The 15,018-nt window shown below is 35.7% G+C and overlaps 1 protein-coding gene across 26 annotated transcripts in view; it reads right to left on the bottom strand.

Annotated features, from left to right (window-relative positions):
• Window positions 1-15,018, bottom strand: part of ctnnd1 (catenin (cadherin-associated protein), delta 1) — a 55,946-nt gene that overhangs the window by 2,514 nt on the left and 38,414 nt on the right. For 5 of the 26 annotated variants that reach the window (XM_073953481.1, XM_009293431.4, XM_068221590.1 and 2 more), the window contains 10 exons: window positions 12,953-13,070; window positions 11,394-11,547; window positions 10,960-10,977; window positions 9,991-10,056; window positions 9,759-9,886; window positions 8,344-8,494; window positions 5,992-6,187; window positions 4,152-4,342; window positions 3,967-4,020; window positions 3,115-3,197 (listed from right to left, as the gene is read on the bottom strand). In XM_073953481.1, coding sequence (XP_073809582.1) covers window positions 3,115-3,197; window positions 3,967-4,020; window positions 4,152-4,342; window positions 5,992-6,187; window positions 8,344-8,494; window positions 9,759-9,886; window positions 9,991-10,056; window positions 10,960-10,977; window positions 11,394-11,547; window positions 12,953-13,070 — 1,159 coding nt within the window. Of the gene's footprint in view, window positions 1-1,646; window positions 1,742-3,114; window positions 3,198-3,966; window positions 4,021-4,151; window positions 4,343-5,991; window positions 6,188-8,343; window positions 8,495-9,758; window positions 9,887-9,990; window positions 10,057-10,959; window positions 10,978-11,393; window positions 11,548-12,952; window positions 13,071-15,018 lie in introns of all 26 variants that reach the window. The other 21 variants (XM_073953466.1, XM_068221586.1, XM_073953527.1 and 18 more) reach the window with 5 other exon arrangements.

Here is a 15,018-nt window from a genome sequence, read left to right as displayed (position 1 = left end):
TAATTTAAAAAAAATTGATGAACAAAAAGAATACTAATTGAAAAAATACTAATAAATTAATGAACTAAAAAAATTAAATTAATCAACTAATTAAAAATGTAAAAATGACTAATTTAAATTAAAAATTGATCAACTAATTGAAACATAAACAAATCAATCAACTGATTTAAAAAATGTAATTGTTTAAAACTGATCAACTAATAATTTAATCAACTAATCAAATTTCTCAAATTAATCAACTAATTACAAAAAAATAATAAAATAAAAAAAAAATCAAGAATCAAATCAAATCAAAACTGATCAAGTAATAAAAAAAATCAACTGATCAACTAGTTAAAAATGTACTAATTAAAAAATATTAAAAATTGAATAATTAAAAAACTTAAAATTGATTAACTAATTAAAAAATAAAATAAATGAATTAAAATGTACTACTAATAGAAAAAATATAAAATGAATCAACAAATTTTTAAAGATTGATTAGTTAAATTTTTGTAAAATCATTAAATTGATCAACTAATTGAAAAACCAAACAAATTAAAACAAAAAAGATGATCTAAAGAAATAAAAAACTGATCAACTAATAAAAAATTGCTCAATTACAAAAATTTATTAATAAATAGATCAACTATTTTTTAATTGATCAACTAATTAAAAAGTTTAATTAAAGGTTGTAATTAAAAATTAATCAACTAATTAGAATATATAAACATTTTAAATTAATAAAAAATAATAAGTAATGAAAAAATTTATTGATCAACTAGTAAAAAATAACTAATTAAAAAATATTAAAATTGAATAACTCATTTTAAAAATGATTTGAATTCGATCAACTAAACAGAAAAAAACTTTTAAAAAGTGATCGACAAAAAAATAAACAAATATAAAAATGTTATCAATTAATACTTTTTAAAAAATCAACTAATTAAGATATTAAAAATTGATCAACTCAAAGTGTTGAAAAAAAATCTACTAATAAAAATAAATTCACCAACTAGTAAAACAAATGTATCAACTAATAAAATAAATCGATTAACTAGTCAAAAAAACCTGATCAACAACAAAAAAAAAAAAAAAAAAAATTGATAGATTTGATAGACTAGTTGATAGATTTATTTTTTTTTAGTTGATACATTTTTGTGTTTTGACTAGTTGGATCAGTCAACTAATTTAAAAAATAAATCGATCAACTACCAAAAAATAATTAATAATTGATCAACCAAGAAAAAATTTAATTTATCAATAAAAAAAAGGTATTGTAATATATATTGCCCTACTAAATGATTGTAGACTGGGTCAAATGATTATTATTGAAAATGTATTTAATTTGTATAATTTGAGAATTTTTCAATTTTTGAAGCGAAACTTTTTTGATTCTTGCTTTGGGGATAAATCTGGATCTAACAGTAAATAAATAAATAAAGTAGCTTAATAAATGCATAAACTACTACCTACTCGTCTACTTGATCTATAGCTCGACTGAATTGAACTACACCTTCCCCAACACTTCAAGAGACTTACAACAATTAGTAAAGCTGAGCTCTGCTGAACAAGGAGAGAGCATTAATGCGGGTTAGAACCAGTGGAGCAGCACACAAACACTTGAATAACCACATGAAGGCCATGCAGAAGGTGGACACACATACCATGCCTGCTCATGCACTGAGTGAAGGGGAGGAGCCTAACCATCATAAGAGTCCAACAGAGGCAAAGAGCCCCGCCTCTCCCCATACATTCCTCCCTGAGAGAGAGAGAGAGAGAGAGAGAGAGAGAGAGAGAGAGAGAGAGAGAGAGAGAGAGAGAGAGAGAGAGAGAGAGAGAGAGAGAGAGAGAGAGAGAGAGAGGAGGAAAAGGGACAGAAGAGTAAAAGAGAAAGAGGAGAGTAAGTGCAAAAGAGAATGAAAACAGGAAAGAGAAAATAAAAAGGGAGAGAAGAGGAAAAAAGGGGGGAAAGGTGAGAAGAGGAAAAGAGAGAAAATGACAGAAGGAGAAAAGATCAAAAGATGAGAGATAAGAGGAGAGGAGGGAAAGAGAAAGAGGAAAAGGAAGAGAAGTAGAGGAAATAAAGAGAAAAGGAAAATGAGAAGAGAAGGAGCAAAGTGGAGAAAAGGAGATTAGAAAGAGGAAAGAGGAGAGAAGAAAAGGGGAGGAAAGGGGAAAGAGAAAAAAAGAGTAGAGAAAAAAGAGAAGAGGAAGAGGAGATGAAGAGCAAGATTGAAAAAAGAATAAAAAGAAAAAAGAAGAGAAAGAGGAAAAAGGAGAGGAGGAAGATGAAAAGAGAAGGAGAAGAACAGAGCAAAAGAAAAGAGGATAAGAGGAGAAAAAAAAGAAGAGTAAGAGGAAAAAGGAGGAGGAAAAGAAAAGGGAAAAGCAGAGAAGAGGAAAAGTAAAAATGAAGACGAGGAGAGGAAAAGAAAAAGGATAGGAGAAAAGGAAGAGGAGAGAGTAAAATGAAGATAAGAGGAAGAGGAAAAAAGAAAAGGAGAAGAGGAGAGTAAAATGAAGATGAGAAGAGAAAGAGAAGAGGAAAAGAGAAAAGAAAAAGGAGAGAAGAGAGGAAAGTAAAATGAAGATGAGGAGAGGAAAAGAAGAGGAAAAGAGAAAGTGGAAAGGAGAGGAGAAGAGGAGTAAAATAAAGACGAGTAGAGAGAGAAGAGGAAAAGATAAAGGGAAAAAGAGAGAAGAGCAAAAGGGGTGAAAAAACCAAGAGGAGATGAGAAAAAAGGAGTACAGAAAAAAGTGAAGCAAAAGAGTGAAGGAGAAGAGTGAAGGAGAAGAGAAAAAGAGAGAGGAGAGGAAAAGGGAAGAGTTGAAAAGCAAACGGGGAGAGAAAAAAGGAGAAGAGGAAAAGAGATGAGCAAATTAGAAGAGAAAGAGAAAGAAAAAGAGAGAACAGTAAAAAAAGTAGAGAGAAGATGAGAGGCAGAGGAAAAGAGAAAGAGGAAAAATGAGGATAAGAGAACAAGAATAGAAAGAGAAAAGGTGAGGAAAAGAGAATGAGAGAGAGTGTGAGTGAGTGAGTTAGTGTCATTAGTGAAGGTACAGTGAGTTATCTCCAGTGTGAGCTTGAGTGTAAAGTGTTTGTGAAGGAGAATTGCAGTTGAGTAATGTTACCTGAGGTGCGTCTCTGTCTGAGCGGTCCAGAGTGTCATCTAAAGTGTTTCTCCGTCCTCGCTGGTCTATTGTTGAATAAGCGTCTGCCACCACACACACATTAGAATTAGCACAGCCATCGCATTAAATATTGCAAAATCAAGCAAAAAAATTTAGTAATAATATTTCAAAACTGGTAATAATTAAATGAATATTTTTTTTATAAATCAGACAAACGACTATTTTTAATTTAAATAGTTTTAAATAATGAAATGAACTAAATAGTATTTCTTAATTTTAATTCACATTTTACTGTATTTTATGATCAAATTATGGCAGCTGTGCTTAGTTTTTGTAAATGACTAGTAAAGGTGTAAAACAGAGATGCCTAAAGTAAGGCCCGCAGGTTAAAGTTAGCCCATGCTAATCTTTGACTTGGCCCGCCATCCTATCTGAAGAGAGAGCATGATGGGGAGGTGATTAGGTCGAACGCAGTTGACTGTGATCATCATTTCAAATTTAACTTACCCTTATGTTTCTTTTGCCAATTGAAACTGATTAATTGAATTGAATACTGTAAATGAATCAGACTTTAACATGTAAATACTGTCAGCAAACTGCACGAGACATCTGTGAGCAAATTAAAGTAAGCTGGACTAGTGTATTCAGCATTGAACTTGTGTTATTAATAGGACTGTTTTACTGTAATAAGTTCATTATAAAATGAATGTTAATCAAATGTATCAAATGATACTGCATGAGTCAATTTAAAGCAAAGTTTTCTAGATATTTTTAAATATTATTGAATAAATTAGAAAACAGAAAAGTTGATAATAGATGTTATACATGAAGTACAGGAATGTGTTTTTGTACCTGGTCCAATGTCATTAAGAGGAATCATGTCTTTTTCTCGGTCTTGTTTGCCCCCTATCAAAAAAAAAAAAACACAACCCCAAACAAAGTGAGAAACAGAGCTGCATTCTGCATGTCCAAAGAGCTGATAAACATCCGCTTGTCCTGTAAACACATTTCAGAGAATTCAGCAGAAATGCCTTTACCCCTGTCTATTAGCGGCAGGGTGCTCTCCTCGTAGCCCCCGTTGCTGCGGGTGTTGTTTGGCGGGTTCAGGTTCACCATGAAGTCGGTTTTCTTCCAGCCGTCTTTCTCCAGAGTGCGGCGGAGCTCCTTAAAGCCCCACACGATCTGCAGCACCAGGCCTGCACCACGCACCTCACGATCTGAACGGTTGCTGAATGACCAAACACAAAGTGATACAACTATTGCGTCTCTCACTAAAGAACATTCAAATAGTCTCTTAAAGGGATAGTTCACTCAAATTGATTTATTAAAACTCATAAACTATTAAACCTGTAACCATTGACTTCAATAGTAGGAAAAGCAAATAAAACTATTATAGTTCACTGAAAAACAATCACATATCTATGATCATGATATAATCATAGTCTCTTAAAGGGATAGTTCACCCCATTGAAATTGAATTGAAATTTACTCAACAAGTGTGACCATTGCCTGGGGTTGGGTATTGTTTGGATTTATCTCGAGACTGGTGCTAAATCGATACTTTTAAAACAGTACAAGTGCCAAAACGGAGCCTAAACAGATACTTTTAAGCCACAAAATTATGGTGGATGACTCTAGAAAAATCTCTCATTTTACAATCTTTAAAAAAAATTATTTTAATAGAACAATATAATTAAAGTTTAAAGTAAACAAATTCATATTTAATAGATTTGCATAGCATTAATATATTTCCTTTAATCAATTGCGAAGTTATTTTTTTTCATGCATCACTCCGCAGTCTTCATAAACAAGATAATTAAATAACTTAAACTCAAAATAATCTTCCAGCACCGTCACTGACAGAGAGAGCAAGTGCGCATGTTGCCGTGTCAGAATCCTTGCTTGTACAATACGCTTTAGAACGCTTAGTTTAAGCAAATTTAATGAACGTGATCGTGCGTGTTGATCTGAAGAGTCACTCTCACTCACCAAATGCGATGTACTGTCTGCGTCCGTTCTCTAAGCAACAAGAAGCGCCTAAAATCGGCCGTCCGTATTCCTCTGAGTTGTTTAGAATTAAATGTTTAGAGATGGTGTGACAACGCGTACCTATGTGTGCCTTTGATGCACCCCTTTGATACTTCTAACGTCCTTGTCGCAGCACCAGTGGCACCGAAATTAGACACCGAAATTCATATGCTGATTTGATCCAACACATACCGGTTACAAAGGTAACGGTACTATAATGGCATCAGGTTTCGGTACCCAACCCTACCATTAACCATTGAAATAAACCTGTAACCATTGACTTCAATAGAAGAAAAAACTTATTCTAAGGAAGTCAATGGTCACAGGTTTTTAGCATTCTTCAAAACATATTCTTTTGTGTTAAACAGAAGAAACTTAAAGGTTTGAAACATGAGTAAATTACATTTTTGGGGGGTAGACCATCCCATTAAGAGGTGTGCAATATTGAAAAAAACATGCCTATTTTCGAGGGTTAAGAGTTAGACAATATTTCTATAAAGAATAAGTTTGTTATTGTGCGAACATTTTTGTTGGTTTAGGTCAGTCGCAGATAAAATTACACTAAAACCTTAACAGTGTACAATGTAAAAGAAACTCCTTGACAGCTCAAAATTGACCCTATTCCCTTCAATAGACCACCATTTAAAGGGAAGGCACATATTTACCTCAGAAATTGATAAAAATTTTTAATTTTCCAAATTTTCCATTTACGCTCAGCACTAAATGCAGCTTTGCAAATAATTACTGTATCATAAATTAGATCATACAACTAGAATAAATCAGTTGTCTTTACTTTCCTTTCATTTTATTTCCTCTTTAAATGTGATGAAACGGTTACTAAAATCGCACCTGTCTTTGTTGATAAGCACCAGCCTCTCGATGCCCTGGGCGCTGCGCAGTGTTTTGGCAGCATCCACACTGGAGCCGACCACTTCTGCCATGGTGCTGAGAACAGACACCACCGTCTCCTCCGAGAGTGCGCGCGCAGGTTGACTCTGACCTCCGCCTGGCAGATTCGCCACCAAGTTAGGCACCGCATGCTTCCCTGCACAGAAAAAAAGGAAGACAATAAAATTGTCAAAAATGTGTACTGTCCCTCGAGTACATTTTAGATGCATCAGTACTTTTACTGAACTATTTTCCGTCAACCTGAAGTCAATACTTTATTATTTACTTATTTTTTAATAGAATAATCAATTCTGTGAATCACATTTATCAGGGTATAAGCAGGAATCCAAAGCAGAAATTTCAATACCTTAAGACTTTTTAAAGACCTTCTCAGAATATTTTAAGACCACGTCACCACTAAGTTCTAATCAGTATAAAACCTTTAACCTAATAAACAGTAGTTAATAAACAGAACTTAAACAAGCTCGGAAGAAACAAACCTTGAAAAAATAAATTACCTGGTTGTTTTCAGCAACAGGTTTCAGCCACGGTTTAAACTCATCTTTCTCTAACCAGGAGTATGCGAACATGCATAGTCACATTTTGCCGTCTGTTTTGCTCTATGGCAAGGCTATTTAATTGGTTTGTCATGGGGGCCAGTTCATGAAAAGCATCCCAAATGATGGACCATAGAGATATGACTTGCAATATAAGTGATGACACAACAGCATACAAGAGCCCATATGGAGAGTTTTTGCTCCTTAAGACACCCACGTTGTATTTTTCAAACTTTAAATTAATATATTGTATTTTAAACTACATAACATCATTGCATTGTACAATGTGGCATTTGTTTTTACAACCAATGAAATGCTGTATTTTAAAAGCCCAACAAAAGCAGTGCATTGCTTAAGTAGGCTTCTTCTATGTTCAGACACATTCATATTTTATGTTTTGAACTGCATAACAATTCGGGATGCAACAATTATAGATTTTGGTTGTACGATTATAGTCTGAAGAATAATGATGGTGTTATCACGTCTAATGTAAATTTAAGCTTTATATTAAGTAAGTATTTAAATGAACGGTTGTAATCATCTGCGTTTATACATACATGACCATTTTAATAATTTGTAATAATTCTAACCTATCTTTCGTTTACATTCCACTGAAAGCCACGCACAACTCTCACCGCTACGGCGTGAGATGTTTTCTAGTCGCGCGTCTGGAAGGTGCAAATGCATCACTCCGCTTGCGCACGCATGTTGGCATATATTCTTCCATTGGAAATAACAAACTTGCAAGCGGAAAAGATGCAATATGTGAATGACCCGCTGCTATAGTTAATCCAGTGTTTGTGCGTATTAGCCTTGGTGTAGCTCGGAATTTTAAACTAGCAAAATGTGTCATAACTTTGTTTAGTTGCTGCAGTTTCGTTGAGAAGCCTTTAAGCTTAAGTATTCAATTGGCTGCTCACTTAACGTCAGGTAACAGCCTTTAACTGCAGCTTGTGCTGTGTTGAACAGACGCAAGTCACTTCATAATTATATCGGCTGTTTTTCGACTGAACTAAATTTATTTCGATGTCTTCGTCACATTATTTGGAGCGCCAAAACATTTGAATAGCCCTGCTCTATGATTTTGTTAGATGTGGAGAGCGCCACATCACCTTCCCGCGTTTGTCGCAAATTACTTGACATCAACCGGACAAAGGAGCTTGGATGCACCTAGCCCTAACCAATTGAGGACAATAAATATTTTAGATTTTTTGGAGTCAAACACTTTGGACAACGCATAAACAAAACATTAAAACCCTAGTAAAAACAAGATTAAGACTTTTATACATTTTAAGGGCCTTAATTTTCTCAATCGATTTATCAACTTTTAATACCATAAGACACCCTGTTTATAAATTCAGCAAACATCTAGTGTGGAAGCCTTTAAAATGTCAAAGATGACACCAAATCATTACATGCAATGACTGAGAGAGTGTTTGGATAATGAAAACGAAGATATCGACTGTATGAAGACTCAAATCAACAAATGGCCTTAATCACTAAATTCAGGAAAGAATGTTACGCTTCACACACATGCACAAATCGCATCTAAACGCATCACCCTTTCATATCATTACACGTAACCACTCTTGAGTACTACGAAAAAGACTACTTTTCACTCGTACTTTAAGTAATATTTACAACATATACTTTTACTCTACATTTTTGGACAAGTAATGGTACCAGTGTATGATTTTTTAGTTCTCTTTCTACCCCTGCATATGACAAATCTGATTGGTTGATTTCTCTCACACACCTAGCAGCTCACGGTTGCGAGCATCAATGGCCAGGTTCCTCAGCGCTCCAGACATGGCTCGGACCACGCGGTCATTCCCATGAGACAGCAGCTCCGTCATCATTGGCAGGCCATGCTCCTGTCTCATCGTTGCTCTGATGTAGCGCCCATACTGAAAAGAAAATGGACGAGGTGCATGAAGGAAAAGTCATACAGTTGCAGTCAGAGTTATTAGCCTCCCTGTATATTATTTTCCCCAATTTCTGTTTAACAAAGTTTTAAACATTTCTAAACAGTTTTAATAACTTATTTCTAATAAGGGATTTTTAAAAATACAATGACAGCACATAATATTTGACTAGATATTTTTCAAGATATTAGTATTCAAAGTGACATTTAAAGGCTTAAATAGGTTAATTAGCATAGTTTGAGTAATTGGGCAAATCATTAAATAACGATGGTTTGTTCTGTACACAATTGAAAACAAAAAATATCGCTTAAGTGGGATAATAATACTGTGATTTACTATAAAACTACTTCAAATTTAAAACTGATTTTATTCTAGCCGAAATAAAACAAATAAGACTTTCATCAGAAGAAAAAATGTTATAGGAAATGCTGTGAAAAATCCTTGCTCTGTTAAACAATTAATTTTAGACACTAATAATTTTGACTTCAACTGTAAATGGTGACAAAAGGGAAAATTACAGATTTAAAACCAACTGAACTCTGTTCTAGACACCTAGATTGCTTTTAAGCAAAATAGTTTCACACAGCTAATGTCAGAATTTTGTTTTTGCTTTTATTCTTGAAACTGTACAGTCTGCTTAAATCAAAAACACACCTACAAGCATATTTATAGCATATAGTTGTTTTTACATTTGCATTGTCAAAATGTAACTAATCTGAAAGTTACAGTATTTATCATATTGGATCAAACTTATTTAAACAACAAACACCATTTTAGTGTAAAGGATCTGAAAGTTATAGTATTTTCACAGTAAATCAAGCTACTTTAAATAACAAGAGTGCTATTTAATGCAACTAAAAAATACTGTAACTTTCAGATCAATTACATTAAAATGGTTTTGTTGTTCAAAAAAGCTTGATTTAAGATGAACAATACTGTAAATTTTAGAGCATAGTAACTCAAGCTTTATTGAAAGAAAGTGTCATTTTAATGTAATCTAAAAGCTACAGTATTTTTCATAAGAAAAAAAAAAATCAAGCTTCATTAAATAAAAAGGCTGTTTTAATGTTATGTTTAATGTAATTTAAAAAATACAGTAACTTTCAGATCAAAATAAGTAACAAAGAAAGTGTCATTTTGATGTAATCTAAAAGGTACAGTATTTTTTTTTTTATAGTAAATCAAGCTTCTTTAAATAACAATAGTTCTATTTTCAGACACCCCTAAGATGCTAGCATGTACTCACAGTCCAGCGGCCTGCACACAGATTCTGCACAGCCCCTGCAGCAGCTTCTAGAACCGATGGGTTCTTACTCTCTTTCAGCAGAGATGTGTACACACGCACTACCTCTGGCTGGAACAGCAATTCATATCCTATAAAAACAACAGCAATCATTATTTAAATGATTTTCATCCATCACACAAAGATAAAGCAAAACCCCTATTTAAAATCTTCTCGGCTAAAGAGATGGATGTACCTTTGGCTGGTGTGGTTCTCTTTGGAATGTCAATCGTGTCTGAAGTCCCATCATCCTCTCGTTTTCCTGAACAAAGCAGACGGCATGAGCAACAAGTGAAGATGAAATGATAGTGATGCAACAAATCTGAAGAAAACCTCTTTGAAGATTAAAAGGGGATTTTTTTTTGTTAAGACAAAGAGAGTTTTCTTCAGACAGAAGCTACATTTATTCTCTGAGGAAAACCCCATGTGCTGTGATGACTTAATGACTGACGACTTAATGATGTGGACTGATTCAAAGGAGCATGTGACATTATAAAGTGATGAGAAAGTGCACATTTAAAAGAATCTAACAATCAGTTTAAATATCTGTATATGTTAATATTAAAAGTGAAAGAGTAAAAAAGAGAAATGGATTGGTCAGAAATGCTGTGTTCCTGCACCCTCTGGTGGTTACTAGTGACATGTTTTATATGACGAAAGCATATTTAAAGGACCAGTCACACAATAAAAAATACATAGCAATGAATCATTTTATACTGAATGTTTAATCTTGACACTCATTTCCTAATTTTCATAAGAACAAACATATATTTTGGAGAGTTTTTGTGTTGCTTATGAAGGCACCAGGTTTTAAAATGCAGCAAATGAGTTTAGTGGCATAATGTGATGCCTGTTAATGATTTCATGTCTACTTCCTTGCGATCAATAAAAACCTTGTTTGTGTGACTGGTTCCCTTAATAGGCCTTCTAACTTGACCGAAGTAGTGCAGCTCATAAAACAGACGTGAAATGGGATGAGAAATGCATCTCTTTCCTACTAAAACACTGGAGTTTCAGCCATTTCAGATCCATTTTCTGAGCTTTGATAAGGTTAATAATGGGTTACAGTGAGGTGAAATGTAAATAATTTTTATGAAAGCAAAAAGCAAAGCATTCACTTTAATATATATAAAAAGGTAAGAAATAAAGGGAAAGAAAAGCTTACCTTTGGAAAACCACTCGTCTGTTACAGGATAAAAAGATGTATGGAATGAGATGAAGCAGAGGAGACAGATACAGAAGAAAATGAGAGGAAAGCAATGTTTTTTTACTGCAATAGTGCCCCAGCCACCCTACAATTATTCAGCAACAAACCCACAAACAGAGCACACACACACACACACACACTTGTGCGAAAATCATGCATGCTTCCTCCAAGTCTTGTGTAAACAAACATAATTTGGCACATTTCAAGCTCGGAAGCTTAAAAAAAGACTTTAAAGTGTATAGTGTGGTTTAAAGACAAGCAATACACACAATCTCTATTAGCATTGTTTACACAACACAGAGATTGTGCACTGGAATGCAAAGATAGCAAGTTAACTTCTAATTGGCACAGCCGGTGTCCGTGTTCTGCTTTAAAATGAATCAGAAGCGCACCTTTGCCCTTTCGGGAGCTGAAGCAGCCGCCCTTTTGGGACGGGAGGGGGCCTTGATTGACAGGAATGGACTCCAGATAGCGCTCGCAGCCAGGGATCTCCCGATGCACCTGATAGGACAGATTCCTCAGCAGACACACGCTGTTCTCGATCAGCTGCACACAGATACAAACATCAGCAATTATTAATGGCTTTGCAGGAGAATGAAGCAGTTCCTCCAAATGCACTGAACACTTTAACAACTGGATTTATTTTTGATTATCAGGGAGAAAAGACAGAGCCTGTTAACTAAACTGCAAGATTAAATTTGCAGCGTCATTTGTCTAATGGAAAAACGTTCAAAATTTCTTCAAATAGTATGTAACAAATCTATATAGTTATTATTTACCCCGTATAATGTTAATTTTTTTTATTTGAACCCTTTCACGCATACAAATCACATGTATGTATGAATAGAGCATTCAGAGCGCACGTCATCATCTGCTAAAATTAAAATCTGAGAGCACAAACAGTTGCGCAGTGCCTGTCCTGAATCACAATTTATTTATGATTTCAAACAATTTTAGGTTTCAGACATTCAAATACACATAACTACAAGTAAAACATACAGTGGAGCAAGTCCCAACTTTTGCAGCTAGCACCGCCTCGAGGCAGCGCCGACGGATCCACAATGCAGTTCGGCAACGCCTTATGTCACCCATTCAAAGTGAATAGGAAGCATTGAAGCTGATGCCCCGTGTGAATGGGGCATAAGGCCGCTTGTATCCAAGATCTTGTGCTTTTGGTTATAACCAAAAGCTTATGACCATAGGTGAGAGTAGGAACATAGACTGACCAGTAAATCGAGAGCTTTCGGCTCAGCTCCTTCTTTACCATAACGTGCCGGTACATCGACCACATTACTCCTGCCGCTGCACCACTCGGCCTGTCAATCTCACGTTCCATCCTTCACTCATTTGTGAACAAAACCCAAGATACTTGAACTCCTAAACCTGTGGTAAGGACTTTCCTCTATCCTGGAGATGGCAAATCACCTTTTCCGGAGGAAAGTCCTCTTACTTTGACGTGGCTGGGATGAGCAAACCGCCCCAGAGCATGCTGAAGGTCCATGTTCGATAAAAGCCAACAAAACCACATCGTCTGCGAATAATAAGAGATGAAATCCTGTGGTCCCCGAACCAGACCCCCTCCAGCCCGACCTCCATGCAATATTTAATAGTCATGCGTGGCTGTATTGTGTGTGTGTACAATTACATTTTATTACACAAACATTTGTGAACGTAGTCAGTCTCTTATGTTTTTAATCAATTAATGTAAAGTATTTTCAGTGGAAAACTCAAAAGACAGGTTTCTTTTAAGGTTACAGGAGTTAAAGATAATAGCATTACATATTCTCAAAAGAGAGAACTGGTTTTAAAACCTAATTAGACTGCAAAAATTTAATATGAACTAACATAAAAGACCAACAATGCTTTCTTCCTCCTGCGCTCTTCCCCAAACCTGCTTCCCCTGTCATTAATGAGCATGAAAGTGCCCCAAATGTTAAAGCTCAACCGTTACCTTGTTGTCCACATCTTTGCAGTTGATCTGCGACTGGACGATGTACATGAGAGAGTCCACCAGTCCGGAGCACTCCCTCAGCTTCCTCCTGGCCTCGCTCCTCTCCGAGCTTACATTCCTGAGAGCAAAACAAGTCACGTCAACTAATTAGCACGCAGCCTGTTTAATGTTTAGCAACGTTTGGCAGGCACAGAAACGTCCAGCTCCGGGTCATCACCCGAAACATTAACCGACTGTACACAGATGGCGCCTGGAAAGCTCAGCGCTGGAAGAGAAAGTAGGGGGTTAAAGGCGAGAGACACTGTTAGCTCTACTTAAAAGTAATCACGGTGTTAAATCGTTCCTCAGACTGAATGGAGAGCTTTCTGAAAGCCTAATAGGCGAGTGGGAGAAGTGAGGGACACTTTCAAAGAGAAGCACTCAAGGGAAATAAATGGATTCAAAGATCACATTTCTTGCTTTTGTCCAAACTTTGTCTTGCTTCTTTTATGGCCTTCTTGCTCGCTCTCTCTTACAATGATTCAGCATTTCCTCTGCACTTCCCTCCTTTCTTCCACATGCAAATCCAGCTTCCTCACACACACTTTTTTTTTTTTGACAGGAATTCTTTTGCAGTAAGACACACCCCTGCTCTTTTTAACACCTTTCATTAATCTGAATCATGATACAGTCCCTTCCCAACACATCCTAATCCTTCCCTCCACCCGCCTCTCTGTGTTCCTGAAACACCCAAATCAAGCATTTGATTCCCAGGCTGATAAAATATATCTGGCATTAACCGAAGATGGCCGACCAATTTGGACTTGCTTGACTATGTTTGTGTGCAATGACTTAACACTTTTTCCCCCACATATTTAATCTTTATTCAATACAGCCACTTACATTCTCCTAAAAAACACTACATTTGTTTACTTCCATTTTTGATGAAGCCTTGACCTCAGAAATGCCTAGTGGGTTCTGATTGGTCAATTGACCCAGTGTGTTCTGATTCATTAACCACTTTGTGAATGTTGCAGGTAACATTAGACCCCGGCAAAGACTATAGAATACACAAGGCATGCCACTCGTATAGTTTTAAATGGGGAAAAGTGTAACAGTCAATGTGGCGAATGAAGCCCCGCCTGCTAGATCAGAAGACAATCATCGGTGGCTATTGACCTTACTCTAAAATGCGGACGTGCCCCTGTTTTTGCGGTTGTTTTAGAACTCCTGATTCAGTCATCTACGGGAGAAATGACTAGGAATAATAAATGTCAGAAAACGATCAAAGTACTTGTTCTACAAACAAGTGTTTGCATTACTATACAGTCCAAGTAGAATAATATAATAAGAAAATATCAGTTTGCGACTTAAAACAGCAAAACGAGCAGTTTTTAATCTCTAAAAATGAATGGAAGTGAATGAGAACGGAAGTCTTGAGCCAAAAAAAATCAAATGGCTGCACCCACTGATACGCAAAGAATAAGGTGAATAGATTGACAATTCTATGGGGAGAAGCTCATACCAGACCTGTGTTTTTACGACAGGTCTTGTGGTCAACAAACACACTGGAATGTCAGCAAATACTTGCTTCACAGACATAAGAAATATATCCACATAAAGCTTGAAATCTGTACTTTTAGATGAACTAACTACACTTGAAAACAGTTTTTTGGTTTTATAATCGGTATGAAACGAGTACAGACCTTCCTGTCAAACGCACGTCACATGATAGCAGCAACTACTTAAACGCCCACAAACTTGTAAACAGAGTCGCTGTCATTTCTGGAGAAGATTGGCTATTTAGGACAAGTTGTGAATAACTTCAGAAGAGCAGCATGACCTAACAAAGTCTTATCTAGAAGTTGATAATGTGCAACACGACCATAAATGAGGTTGACTGTCGTGATCTTGTTTCTTTCGCGTGCACATGAGCTTTAGCCAGGTAAACCAGAAAAAAAAAAAATGCAGATTTTGTTGGATTCGAATGTTTAGAAACTAAACTTGAGACCGTTGTGGTTTAATTTTATTGGTGATTCCAAATATGTATTGTAAATTATAAGCTTGACAGTTTTGGAGAATTTGAT

This window comes from Danio rerio, chromosome 1 (assembly GCF_049306965.1).
Source record: "Danio rerio strain Tuebingen ecotype United States chromosome 1, GRCz12tu, whole genome shotgun sequence".
Classification (NCBI taxonomy): domain Eukaryota; kingdom Metazoa; phylum Chordata; class Actinopteri; order Cypriniformes; family Danionidae; genus Danio; species Danio rerio.
This window is presented reverse-complemented; position numbering and strand designations above follow the sequence as displayed.